Source organism: Ictalurus furcatus, chromosome 14 (assembly GCF_023375685.1).
Source record: "Ictalurus furcatus strain D&B chromosome 14, Billie_1.0, whole genome shotgun sequence".
Lineage (NCBI taxonomy): Eukaryota > Metazoa > Chordata > Actinopteri > Siluriformes > Ictaluridae > Ictalurus > Ictalurus furcatus.
This window is the reverse complement of record NC_071268.1, coordinates 13,473,918-13,486,079: the sequence shown is the minus strand read 5'-3', so window position 1 is coordinate 13,486,079 and position 12,162 is coordinate 13,473,918. Positions and strand designations below refer to the sequence as shown.

Here is a 12,162-nt window from a genome sequence, read left to right as displayed (position 1 = left end):
TACAGTTGTGTCCAAACGTTCTTTAAATTGATATATTTTGTTTAAAGATCTTATTTTTTTCATTTAGTACTGCCCTTCAGAAGCTAAATACAGTATTTAATGTCTCCCAGAAGACAAAATAATAACAATTTACATAGATCATCCTGTTCAAAAGTTTACACCTCCTGCCTCTTAATGTATTGTGTTGCCTTCTTGAGCATCAGTGAATGTTTGCACCTTTTGTAATAGTTGTGTACGAGGCCCTCAGTCGCCCTCAGTCGTCCTCAGTGTGAAAAGATGGATCTCAACATCATATAGCCGCTTCTGAAAAGGGGTCAAATATGCAGAAGATGCTGGAAAAGCAAAGAATGTGCAGGACTTGGAGGATTTTTCTGAAGAACAGTGGACAGTTTAACTGCTCAGGACAAACAAGGGATTCATGAACAACTATCACAAAATATAATAACAGTCATGGATCATCCAGGTAACAACACACAATATTAAGAATAAAGGGTATGTAAACTTTTGAACGGGGTAATTTTGATAAATTCATCTATTATCTTGTCTTGTGGACTATATGTAAACATCTGTTAGGTGAAACAGCTTATTCAGGGTAGTACTAAATAAAAAACAACATGGGATTTTAATGATCCCTCTCATTTTGTTAAAAGTATTAAGATTTTGCAAGGGGGTATGTAAACTTTTGGGCACAACTGTGTGTGTGTGTGTGTGTGTAATATATATATATATATATATATATATATATATATATATATATATATATATGTATATATATATATATATATACATATGTATATATACATACATACAAACAAAATATTATTATTACATTGGCACAAAAATATGGCACAATATTTTTTAAACATAAGATGTCTTCTAAGTGATGCAATCTTGGCAAAGGGAGGTAGCACAAAGTATTGACTAAAGGGGTGACAATAATTGTTGCACACCTATATTTAATGAAGATATATATATATATATATATATATATATATATATATATATATATATATATATATATATAATCCTGTTTTGATTGGAATTGTTTGATATCCATGAGAGTTGAGTATTTTTGTGAATAAACAAAAGATCAAATGGTTAAACAATGAAGACAATTTTCACAGCCTTCTTTGCTCATATTTACCAAGGGTGCCAATATTAGTAGAGGGCACTCCCATCTCCCAAAACCATTCTGGTGGGTTGACTGGCTAATCTAAATTGCCCCTGTGTGTGAATGTCTGTGTTCCCCCTGATGGACTGGCATTCCATCTAGGGTGGTGTATTCCCATCTTGTATGCAATGTCCCCGGCATAAGCTTTGGATTCACCGCAACCCTGTCCAGGATAACATGCTCATTGAAGAAGAGTCGATCCATGGAATTTGTAATTAGCCGTTTGTTGTATGTAGATTAATATATTTTCCTAACACAATGGCCTCTAACCTGTACTCACAGAACCTGATGCTGCAAGTGACCTCATTGTAACTGAAATTACAACAAGCTCATTGCTTGTGAACTGGACTGAACCAATAGGAGAAAAATCTTTCTTTAAAGTACAGTGGAGTAATGACAGCGTCACTTTGAATTCGACAACCTCAGACAGGTTCTTTAACATTACTAATCTCAATCCTGGAGTCAATTACACCATCCTGATATCTGCTGTTGCTGCAGACAATATAACAGAAGGAGAAGCAGTTGGTCTTTCAGTCTATACAAGTATGTTTTAGAGAATCATGTTCTCATTTGATGACAAAAGGAATTTCTGAACAAAGTTAATGTTAATGAACCTCTTTTACCTTCACAGAGCCTGAGACTGTTAGCAGTCTCACAGTACTTAATGTTACAAACTCCTCTATATTACTGAACTGGACTGAGGCAATGGGCAAAATCTCCTATTATGTAATCCAATATGAGAATTTCAATACAACAATCAATAAGACTACTGAAATCACTGGGATTGACATAACTAATCTGGCTCCTGGAGTGCAGTACACATTCAAAGTGTTTGCAGTTGCTGCAGATAATAAAACAGAAGGAAATTACAGCTGCATTTCAGCCTACACAAGTAAGACGTAACTTAGAAATATTGACTGAATATCATAAGTAATTTGGTATTTGGACTGTATGGTGGTGCAGCAGGTAGCTTTGCATGATGTCCACAGTTCCATGCTGTGTTCAGGTTACTGTCTGTTTAGAGTTTCTATACATGTTCTCCATGTGCCTGTGTGGTTAATTTACTCCCAGAGCTTGATGTTATAAGAGATGTTATAAGTATTCCATTAGTAAGTTACTATTAAATGTTTGTTTCATGTAGACTAATATATTTTCCTAACACAATGGCCTCTAACCTGTACTCACAGAACCTGATACTGCAAGTGACCTCATTGTAACTGAAATTACAACAAGCTCATTGCTTGTGAACTGGACTGAACCAATAGGAGAAAAATCTTTCTTTAAAGTACAGTGGAGTAATGACAGCGTCACTTTGAATTCGACAACCTCAGGCAGTTTCTTTAACATTACTAATCTCAATCCTGGAGTCAATTACACCATCCTGATATCTGCTGTTGCTGCAGACAATATAACAGAAGGAGAAGCATTTGGTCTTTCAGTCTATACAAGTATGTTTTAGAGAATCGTGTTCTCATTTGATGACAAAAGGAATTTCTGAACAAAGTTAATGTTAATGAACCTCTTTTACCTTCACAGAGCCTGAGACTGTTAGCAGTCTCACAGTACTTAATGTTACAAACTCCTCTATATTACTGAACTGGACTGAGGCAATGGGCAAAATCTCCTATTATGTAATCCAATATGAGAATTTCAGTACAACAATCAATAAGACTACTGAAATCACTGGGATTGACATAACTAATCTGGCTCCTGGAGTGCAGTACACATTCAAAGTGTTTGCAGTTGCTGCAGATAATAAAACAGAAGGAAATTACAGCTGCATTTCAGCCTACACAAGTAAGACGTAACTTAGAAATATTGACTGAATATCATAAGTAATTTGGTATTTGGACTGTATGGTGGTGCAGCAGGTAGCTTTGCATGATGTCCACAGTTCCATGCTGTGTTCAGGTTACTGTCTGTTTAGAGTTTCTATACATGTTCTCCATGTGCCTGTGTGGTTAATTTACTCCCAGAGCTTGATGTTATAAGAGAGGTTATAAGTATTCCATTAGTAAGTTACTATTAAATGTTTGTTTCATGTAGACTAATATATTTTCCTAACACAATGGCCTCTAACCTGTACTCACAGAACCTGATGCAGCAAGTGACCTCATTGTAACTGAAATTACAACAAGCTCATTGCTTGTGAACTGGACTGAACCAATAGGAGAAAAATCTTTCTTTAAAGTACAGTGGAGTAATGACAGCGTCACTTTGAATTCGACAACCTCAGACAGGTTCTTTAACATTACTAATCTCAATCCTGGAGTCAATTACACCATCCTGATATCTGCTGTTGCTGCAGACAATATAACAGAAGGAGAAGCATTTGGTCTTTCAGTCTATACAAGTATGTTTTAGAGAATTGTGTTCTCATTTGATGACAAAAGGAATTTCTGAACAAAGTTAATGTTAATGAACCTCTTTTACCTTCACAGAGCCTGAGACTGTTAGCAGTCTCACAGTACTTAATGTTACAAACTCCTCTATATTACTGAACTGGACTGAGGCAATGGGCAAAATCTCCTATTATGTAATCCAATATGAGAATTTCAGTACAACAATCAATAAGACTACTGAAATCACTGGGATTGACATAACTAATCTGGCTCCTGGAGTGCAGTACACATTCAAAGTGTTTGCAGTTGCTGCAGATAATAAAACAGAAGGAAATTACAGCTGCATTTCAGCCTACACAAGTAAGACGTAACTTAGAAATATTGACTGAATATCATAAGTAATTTGGTATTTGGACTGTATGGTGGTGCAGCAGGTAGCTTTGCATGATGTCCACAGTTCCATGCTGTGTTCAGGTTACTGTCTGTTTAGAGTTTCTATACATGTTCTCCATGTGCCTGTGTGGTTAATTTACTCCCAGAGCTTGATGTTATAAGAGAGGTTATAAGTATTCCATTAGTAAGTTACTATTAAATGTTTGTTTCATGTAGACTAATATATTTTCCTAACACAATGGCCTCTAACCTGTACTCACAGAACCTGATGCAGCAAGTGACCTCATTGTAACTGAAATTACAACAAGCTCATTGCTTGTGAACTGGACTGAACCAATAGGAGAAAAATCTTTCTTTAAAGTACAGTGGAGTAATGACAGCGTCACTTTGAATTCGACAACCTCAGACAGGTTCTTTAACATTACTAATCTCAATCCTGGAGTCAATTACACCATCCTGATATCTGCTGTTGCTGCAGACAATATAACAGAAGGAGAAGCATTTGGTCTTTCAGTCTATACAAGTATGTTTTAGAGAATTGTGTTCTCATTTGATGACAAAAGGAATTTCTGAACAAAGTTAATGTTAATGAACCTCTTTTACCTTCACAGAGCCTGAGACTGTTAGCAGTCTCACAGTACTTAATGTTACAAACTCCTCTATATTACTGAACTGGACTGAGGCAATGGGCAAAATCTCCTATTATGTAATCCAATATGAGAATTTCAGTACAACAATCAATAAGACTACTGAAATCACTGGGATTGACATAACTAATCTGGCTCCTGGAGTGCAGTACACATTCAAAGTGTTTGCAGTTGCTGCAGATAATAAAACAGAAGGAAATTACAGCTGCATTTCAGCCTACACAAGTAAGACGTAACTTAGAAATATTGACTGAATATCATAAGTAATTTGGTATTTGGACTGTATGGTGGTGCAGCAGGTAGCTTTGCATGATGTCCACAGTTCCATGCTGTTTTCAGGTTACTGTCTGTTAAGAGTTTCTATACATATTCTCCATGTGCCTGTGTGGTTAATTTACTGCCAGAGCTTGATGTTATAAGAGATGTTATAAGTATTCCATTAGTAAGTTACTATTAAATGTTTGTTTCATGTAGACTAATATATTTTCCTAACACAATGGCCTCTAACCTGTACTCACAGAACCTGATGCTGCAAGTGACCTCATTGTAACTGAAATTACAACAAGCTCATTGCTTGTGAACTGGACTGAACCAATAGGAGAAAAATCTTTCTTTAAAGTACAGTGGAGTAATGACAGCGTCACTTTGAATTCGACAACCTCAGACAGGTTCTTTAACATTACTAATCTCAATCCTGGAGTCAATTATACCATCCTGATATCTGCTGTTGCTGCAGACAATATAACAGAAGGAGAAGCATTTGGTCTTTCAGTCTATACAAGTATGTTTTAGAGAATCGTGTTCTCATTTGATGACAAAAGGAATTTCTGAACAAAGTTAATGTTAATGAACCTCTTTTACCTTCACAGAGCCTGAGACTGTTACCATTCTCACAGTACTTAATGTTACAAACTCCTCTATATTACTGAACTGGACTGAGGCAATGGGCAAAATCTCCTATTATGTAATCCAATATGAGAATTTCAATACAACAATCAATAAGACTACTGAAATCACTGGGATTGACATAACTAATCTGGCTCCTGGAGTGCAGTACACATTCAAAGTGTTTGCAGTTGCTGCAGATAATAAAACAGAAGGAAATTACAGCTGCATTTCAGCCTACACAAGTAAGACGTAACTTAGAAATATTGACTGAATATCATAAGTAATTTGGTATTTGGACTGTATGGTGGTGCAGCAGGTAGCTTTGCATGATGTCCACAGTTCCATGCTGTGTTCAGGTTACTGTCTGTTTAGAGTTTCTATACATGTTCTCCATGTGCCTGTGTGGTTAATTTACTCCCAGAGCTTGATGTTATAAGAGATGTTATAAGTATTCCATTAGTAAGTTACTATGAAATGTTTGCTTCATGTAGATTAATATATTTTCCTAACACAATGGCCTCTAACCTGTACTCACAGAACCTGATGCTGCAAGTGACCTCAGTGTAACTGAAATTACAACAAGTTCATTGCTTGTGAACTGGACTGAACCAATAGGAGAAAAATCTTTCTTTAAAGTACAGTGGAGTAATGACAGCATCACGTTGAATTCAACAACCTCAAACAGGTTCTTTAACATAACTAATCTCAATCCTGGAGTCAATTACACCATCATGATATCTGCTGTTGCTGCAGACAATATAACAGAAGGAGAAGCAGTTGGTCTTTCAGTCTATACAAGTATGATTTAGAGAATCGTGTTCTCATTTGATGACAAAAGGAATTTCTGAACAAAGTTAATGTTAATGAACCTCTTTTACCTTCACAGAGCCTGAGACTGTTAGCAGTCTCACAGTACTTAATGTTACAACCTCCTCTATATTACTGAACTGGACTGAGGCAATGGGCAAAATCTCCCATTATGTAATCCAATATGAGAATTTCAGTATGACGATCAATAAGACTACTGAAATCACTGGGATTGACATAACTAATCTGACTCCTGGAGTGCAGTACACATTCAAAGTGTTTGCAGTTGCTGCAGATAATAAAACAGAAGGAAATTACAGCTGCATTTCAGCCTACACAAGTAAGACGTAACTTATAAATATTGACTGAATAGCATAAGTAATTTGGTATTAGGATTGTATGGTGGTGCAGCAGGTAGCTGTGCAAGGTGTTCACAGTTCAAGCCTGTGCTCAGGTTACTGTCTGTTTAGAGTTTCTGTACATGTTCTCCGTGTATCTTTGTGGTTATTTCCAGGTTTTTCTGTTTCCTCCCACTTCCCAAAAAGGTTTACTGTATTACATTCAGTAAGACTACTGAAACCACCATGATTAATACAACTACAGTAATCTGACTCCTGGAGTGTAGTACATGTGCAAAGTTTTGCAGATAATAAAACAGAAGGAAATTCCAGGGCAGTTTAATGTGAAAATATGACATTGCAAATAAGTATGCCATAGGTAATAGCATAGCATAACCAGAGCAGTGGGAGACAGGGATGGGTTGGTAGAAGCTGGGTAGAACTTTTTCCATTTCCATAGTTTTTAACATTACTGTACATTCATGCAGTTATCTAATCAGCCAATCGTGTGGCAGCAGCACAATGCAAAAATCATGCAGATACAGGTCAAGAGCTTCAGTTAATGTTACCATCACAATGAAGAAAAAGTGTGATCGCTTTGAATTTTGATCGTAGCATGGTTGTTGGTACCAGAATGGCTGATTTGAGTATTTCCAAAACTGCTGAACTCCTGGGAATTTCACACACAACAGTCTCCAAAGTTTACACAGAATGGGGTGACAAACTAAAAACATTGAGTGAGCACCAGTTCTGTTGGTGGAAAGGCCTCTGATATAAGAGGTCAGAGGAAAATGTTCAAAAATCTGACAGGAAGGTTATAGTAACTCAAATAATCATCCTTAACAACCTTGGTGAACAGAAAAGTATTTCATCATGCAAAAAAAATAATAAAACATGAAACCTTGAGGTGGATGGGCTTCAACAGCAGAATACCACACCAAGGTCCACTCCTGTGGGCTAAGAACAGGAATCTGAGGCTATCATGGGCACAGACTCACTGAAATTGAACAGTTGTAGACAAATATAAACACCTGTTATTTTTCCAGTCTTCAACTGTCCAGTTTTAGTGAGTCAGTTCTCCACTGATTTTCTCATCAACAAGGTTTTCCTGCCTGCAGACCCTCCACTCACAGGGTATATATATATATATATATATATCAATTTATTTATTTTTGTACCATTTTGTATAAACTCTAGCCAGATACTGTTGTGTGTGAAAAACCCCAGGAGATCAGCATTTTCTGAAATACTCAAACCAGCCCATCTGATACCGACATCCATGCCACAATCAAAGTCACAGAGATCACACTTTTCCCCATTCTGATGTTTGATGTGAACAAAACTGAAGCTCTTGACCTGTATCTGCATGATTTTATGCATTGTGCTGCTGCCACATGATTGGCTGATTGGATACTGGCATAAAAGAGCAGGTGTATATGTGTAATAATAATGTAATCAGTGAGTGTATATTTCTTTTCATACATTTATACCTACATATGTCAGAATGTATATCTGAGTTTTAAGTTGCCACACTGTTCCAGCAGTTATTGATAAGAGCTTTAAGGACTCTTTGTTTGTGTGTGTGTGTGTGTGTGAATTGCAGACCCAAATGCTGTCACCAATCTCACTGTCTCTAACAAAACTACATCATCTGTGTCTCTAACCTGGAATGAGCCACCTGGGAACAGGTCCTACTTTACAGTAAATTGGATTGGTGGCAGTGTGAATAACAGCAGTAACACTTCAAACACGTCTTACACTGTCACTGGTCTGACTGCTGGAGTGAACTACACATTCACTGTTACTGCAGTTGCTGCAGACGGACAAACTGCAGGAGCACCAACTCAAACCTCAATATGCACAAGTAAGTCCTGTACTTCACATTATTATTCAAAGTTTTAATATCAGAAGTGATTATCCAATGATTTTCTTCTATTTACACGTGAAATAAATGGATATAGAGTCAGTACAGAATGGTTGGAACCTATTCTGAACATTTAAAAACAAAAGCAAAACTGAAAAACACATGCAATGAGGGACAGTTAAACATATATGTATACTGTATAGTTTCATTGTCTTGCAGTGTTTTTTCAGACATGATTTTTTGTCTATCAAACTCTAATTTCAAATTTGTCAGCACACCACAATTAATATTTTGTGCAGGTTGGAGAAAACTTATAGAGTTCTTAGAAGGGTCACTATTTAGGGTTAGCACCCTGTTCAAGCTGTACCTCATGGAAAACATTTCAAGCTCCATTATATTCTTAATATTTTTTTTATATTCTTTATATTCTTAGGCCTGTCCTCTTCAATGCACACTGCTGCTTTTTTACATCATTCAAATTTTGAAGACTGAGATGGTCAATGAAAAATGTTAATTTTTTGTCCCTGGGTTGATTTAGAAAACACATATTTAAGGTCATTATAAGATCCTGAAAGATCCATCTACAACCTAAGCTTAACCTCATGGCCAAAGCAACCAGATTTTGGGCTAATATACCCTGGTGTTTACTGGCCCTGTTCAGAACTGGTATTATCCAGTAATGCTATGTGCAGTTCAGGCTGTGCAGTTTGTGGGTTGCTCTTAGGAAATGGCTTTATTGATGCAAACCTTCTGTTTGCTGTCGTGCAGGTGGTCTGTAAGAGTTGACCACAGGAATTAATGAAATGTTGTGGTTGTCCATGATTGTGGATGACAAAAGGGTTTTAAATGTGTACAGAGTTATGAAAAACTGAGGGAAATTAAGAAACAGAATTTTTTGAGGATGTCAGTCTGCACAATTTTTGCCTTTATTTAAATTCTTCTTTTAGATGTATCAGTAACTTTGTGAAAAAATTATATTATTTAAAAATGAAGTTTTTATGAGAATCATTTTTGTTAGAGGAAAGATTAGTAGCTTCACCACTTCTTATAATTAAAAGTGTCAATCACTGTAATGTTTACTTTATACAATAATTTTTTACCCATTTTCTTGAAAGGTGTCAATCATTCTGAAGTGGCATCTAAAATAACTGGTGTGGTCTGTTTGACATGTAACTCTTTGCCAGCAGTGTCTGGTCTTATCTGCAAAGGGTCAGTGTGGCTGCAGGTTTTTGTTCTCTCCAAGCAGGAGCTATACTTGATAGTCAATTAAAGGTTAAGATCAGCTGATTAAATAACTGGAATCAGATGTGTCTCCTGATTGGTTGGAATGAAGGCCAGCCAAACCAGACCTTTGCAGTTAAGAATGGATGCCCCTGACATAGACACAGTACTCAAAGTGATTGTCTCTGTATTCATATCTTTTTATATCTTTGTATATGCAGGGTTTAATTGTGAGTCCCCACAATGTGGATTTAGCAGTTATTGAACAGAGCTATACTCAGAATCCTACACTATATTTAGATACATCTATTTAAACAATGTGTGCATTTTACTAATACAATGATAGTCATAATAATATATAATTTGTATGTCTTTTATTTCAAAGATAGTAATCAACATATGTATGATTCACAGCACCAGATGTTGTCTCCAGTCTCACTGTCTCTAACAAAAGCACATCATCTGTGTCCCTAACTTGGAATGCGCCACCTCAGAGCAGGTTGTACTTTACAGTAAATTGGACTGGTGGCAGTGTGAATAACAGCAATAACACTTCAAATACGTCTTACACTGTCACTGGTCTGACTGCTGGAGTGAACTACACATTCACTGTTACTGCAGTTGCTGCAGATGGAACTACAGGAGCACCAACTCAAACCTCAGCATTCACAAGTAAGTCCTGTACTGCTGACATTTATGCATTTAAAAGAATGACACATTGTTGTAGGCCTGTTTAATCTTTTTTGGGGAAAACTTTGTCCTTTTTTCTGTTTCTGCCAAAACCGAACATGCCATTTCTTACCATTTGAAACAATTTTTAAGATATTACAATTATTATTGTCACAAATGATCAAATTTGTGTATGTGCATGTGTGGTGTGTGTGTGTGTGTGTGTGTGTGTGTGTGTGTGTGTGTGTGTGTGTGTGATTTGCAGACCCAAATGCTGTCACCAATCTCACTGTCTCTATCAAAACCACATCATCTGTGTCTCTAACCTGGAATGAGCCACCTGGGAACAAGTCCAACTTTACAGTAAATTGGACTGATGGCAGTGTGAATAACAGAAGTAACACTTCAAACATGTCTTACACTGTCACTGGTCTGACTGCTGGAGTGAACTACACATTCACTGTTACTGCAGTTGCTGCAGATGGACAAACTGCAGGAGCACCAACTCAAATCTCAGCATTCACAAGTAAATCCTGTACTGCTGATACAGACAACCTTATTCATTAGATTGATTAGATTGAATTTTAGATTAGATTGGACTGACTGAACACCTGAACCTGCTCAAAATACACTACTGTTGAAAATGAGTAATACATTTCTCTCTGTGTAATTATATATCACCGTGTCTCTGTATATGTTGGCCTTAGTAGTGTTTTAGTAATTATCAAATAGAGTTTTAATCATTCAGCATTTTATTCACCTGGATTTAGATGTATTTCTTGATACAATGACTACGTTCACATGCACATCAATATTCTGATCTTAATCAGAATTGTGCAATACTCTAAATAGTATTGATTCACGTAAACGCCACAATCTGATTGCCCAATTCAGATCAAGACAATATTCTGATGCCCCAAATTCTGATTTCCACCCCTGGAATATGCCTGTTTTAATCGGTAATTGGTTTCATGTAAACACCTTATTCAGAAAATCCACTGAAAGGAGATATATGCGCATGATCAGTCCTCAAGGAATTGTGGGTGCTAACAGATGCTTAGCTGTAGGCTAAGTATTTAGGAATGGCAACTCAGGCATACTTACAACAAACATGTATACAGGAATATTCTGATGCCTGTACGCATATAAACATTGCATTCAGAATATGGCTGCAAGCTGAAGATATAGACTTTTAAATGGAATTTGATGTGCATGTAACATAGTCAATGTTTAAGGTATTAAAATACATAGATGTCAATAATTAACACATTTGTGTGTGTGTGTGTGTGTATGATTTGCAGAGCCAAATGCTGTCACCAATCTCACTGTCTCTATCAAAACCACATCATCTGTGTCTCTAACCTGGAATGAGCCATCTGGGAGCAGGTTGTACTTTACAGTAAATTGGACTGATGGCAGTGTGAATAACAGCAGTAACACTTCAAACACGTCTTACACTGTCACTGGTCTGACTGCTGGAGTGAACTACACATTCACTGTTACTGCAGTTGCTGCAGATGGACAAACTGCAGGAGCGCCAACTCAAACCTCAGCCTTCACAAGTAAGTCCTGTGCTGCTGATACAGACAACCTTATTCATTAAACTGAATTTTTTATTAGATTGGACTGACAGAACACTTGAACCTGCCTAAATTACAGTACTGTTGAAAATGAGTAATGCATTTCTCTCTGTGTAATTATATCCCACTGTGTCTCTGTATATGTGGGCCTTAGTAGTGTTTTAGTAATTATCAAATAGAGTTTTAGTCATTCAGAGTTTTATACACCTGGATTTAGATGTATTTCTTGAAACAATGTGTAA

General features: G+C 36.7%; 1 protein-coding gene across 1 annotated transcript in view; it reads left to right on the top strand.

The window, feature by feature from the left end:
• Nucleotides 1-3,316: 3,316 nt before the first annotated feature.
• ptprja (protein tyrosine phosphatase receptor type Ja) overlaps nt 3,317-12,162 on the top strand; it is a gene marked incomplete at its 5' end in the record, with an annotated part of 31,279 nt that continues 22,433 nt past the window's right edge. Inside the window, 12 exons of the mRNA XM_053642013.1 lie at nt 3,317-3,524; nt 3,613-3,873; nt 4,169-4,429; nt 4,518-4,778; nt 5,074-5,334; nt 5,423-5,683; nt 5,964-6,239; nt 6,328-6,588; nt 8,190-8,450; nt 10,086-10,343; nt 10,606-10,866; nt 11,642-11,902. Of these exons, the coding sequence (XP_053497988.1) occupies nt 3,317-3,524; nt 3,613-3,873; nt 4,169-4,429; nt 4,518-4,778; nt 5,074-5,334; nt 5,423-5,683; nt 5,964-6,239; nt 6,328-6,588; nt 8,190-8,450; nt 10,086-10,343; nt 10,606-10,866; nt 11,642-11,902 (3,091 nt within the window). The remainder of the gene's footprint in view (nt 3,525-3,612; nt 3,874-4,168; nt 4,430-4,517; nt 4,779-5,073; nt 5,335-5,422; nt 5,684-5,963; nt 6,240-6,327; nt 6,589-8,189; nt 8,451-10,085; nt 10,344-10,605; nt 10,867-11,641; nt 11,903-12,162) is intronic.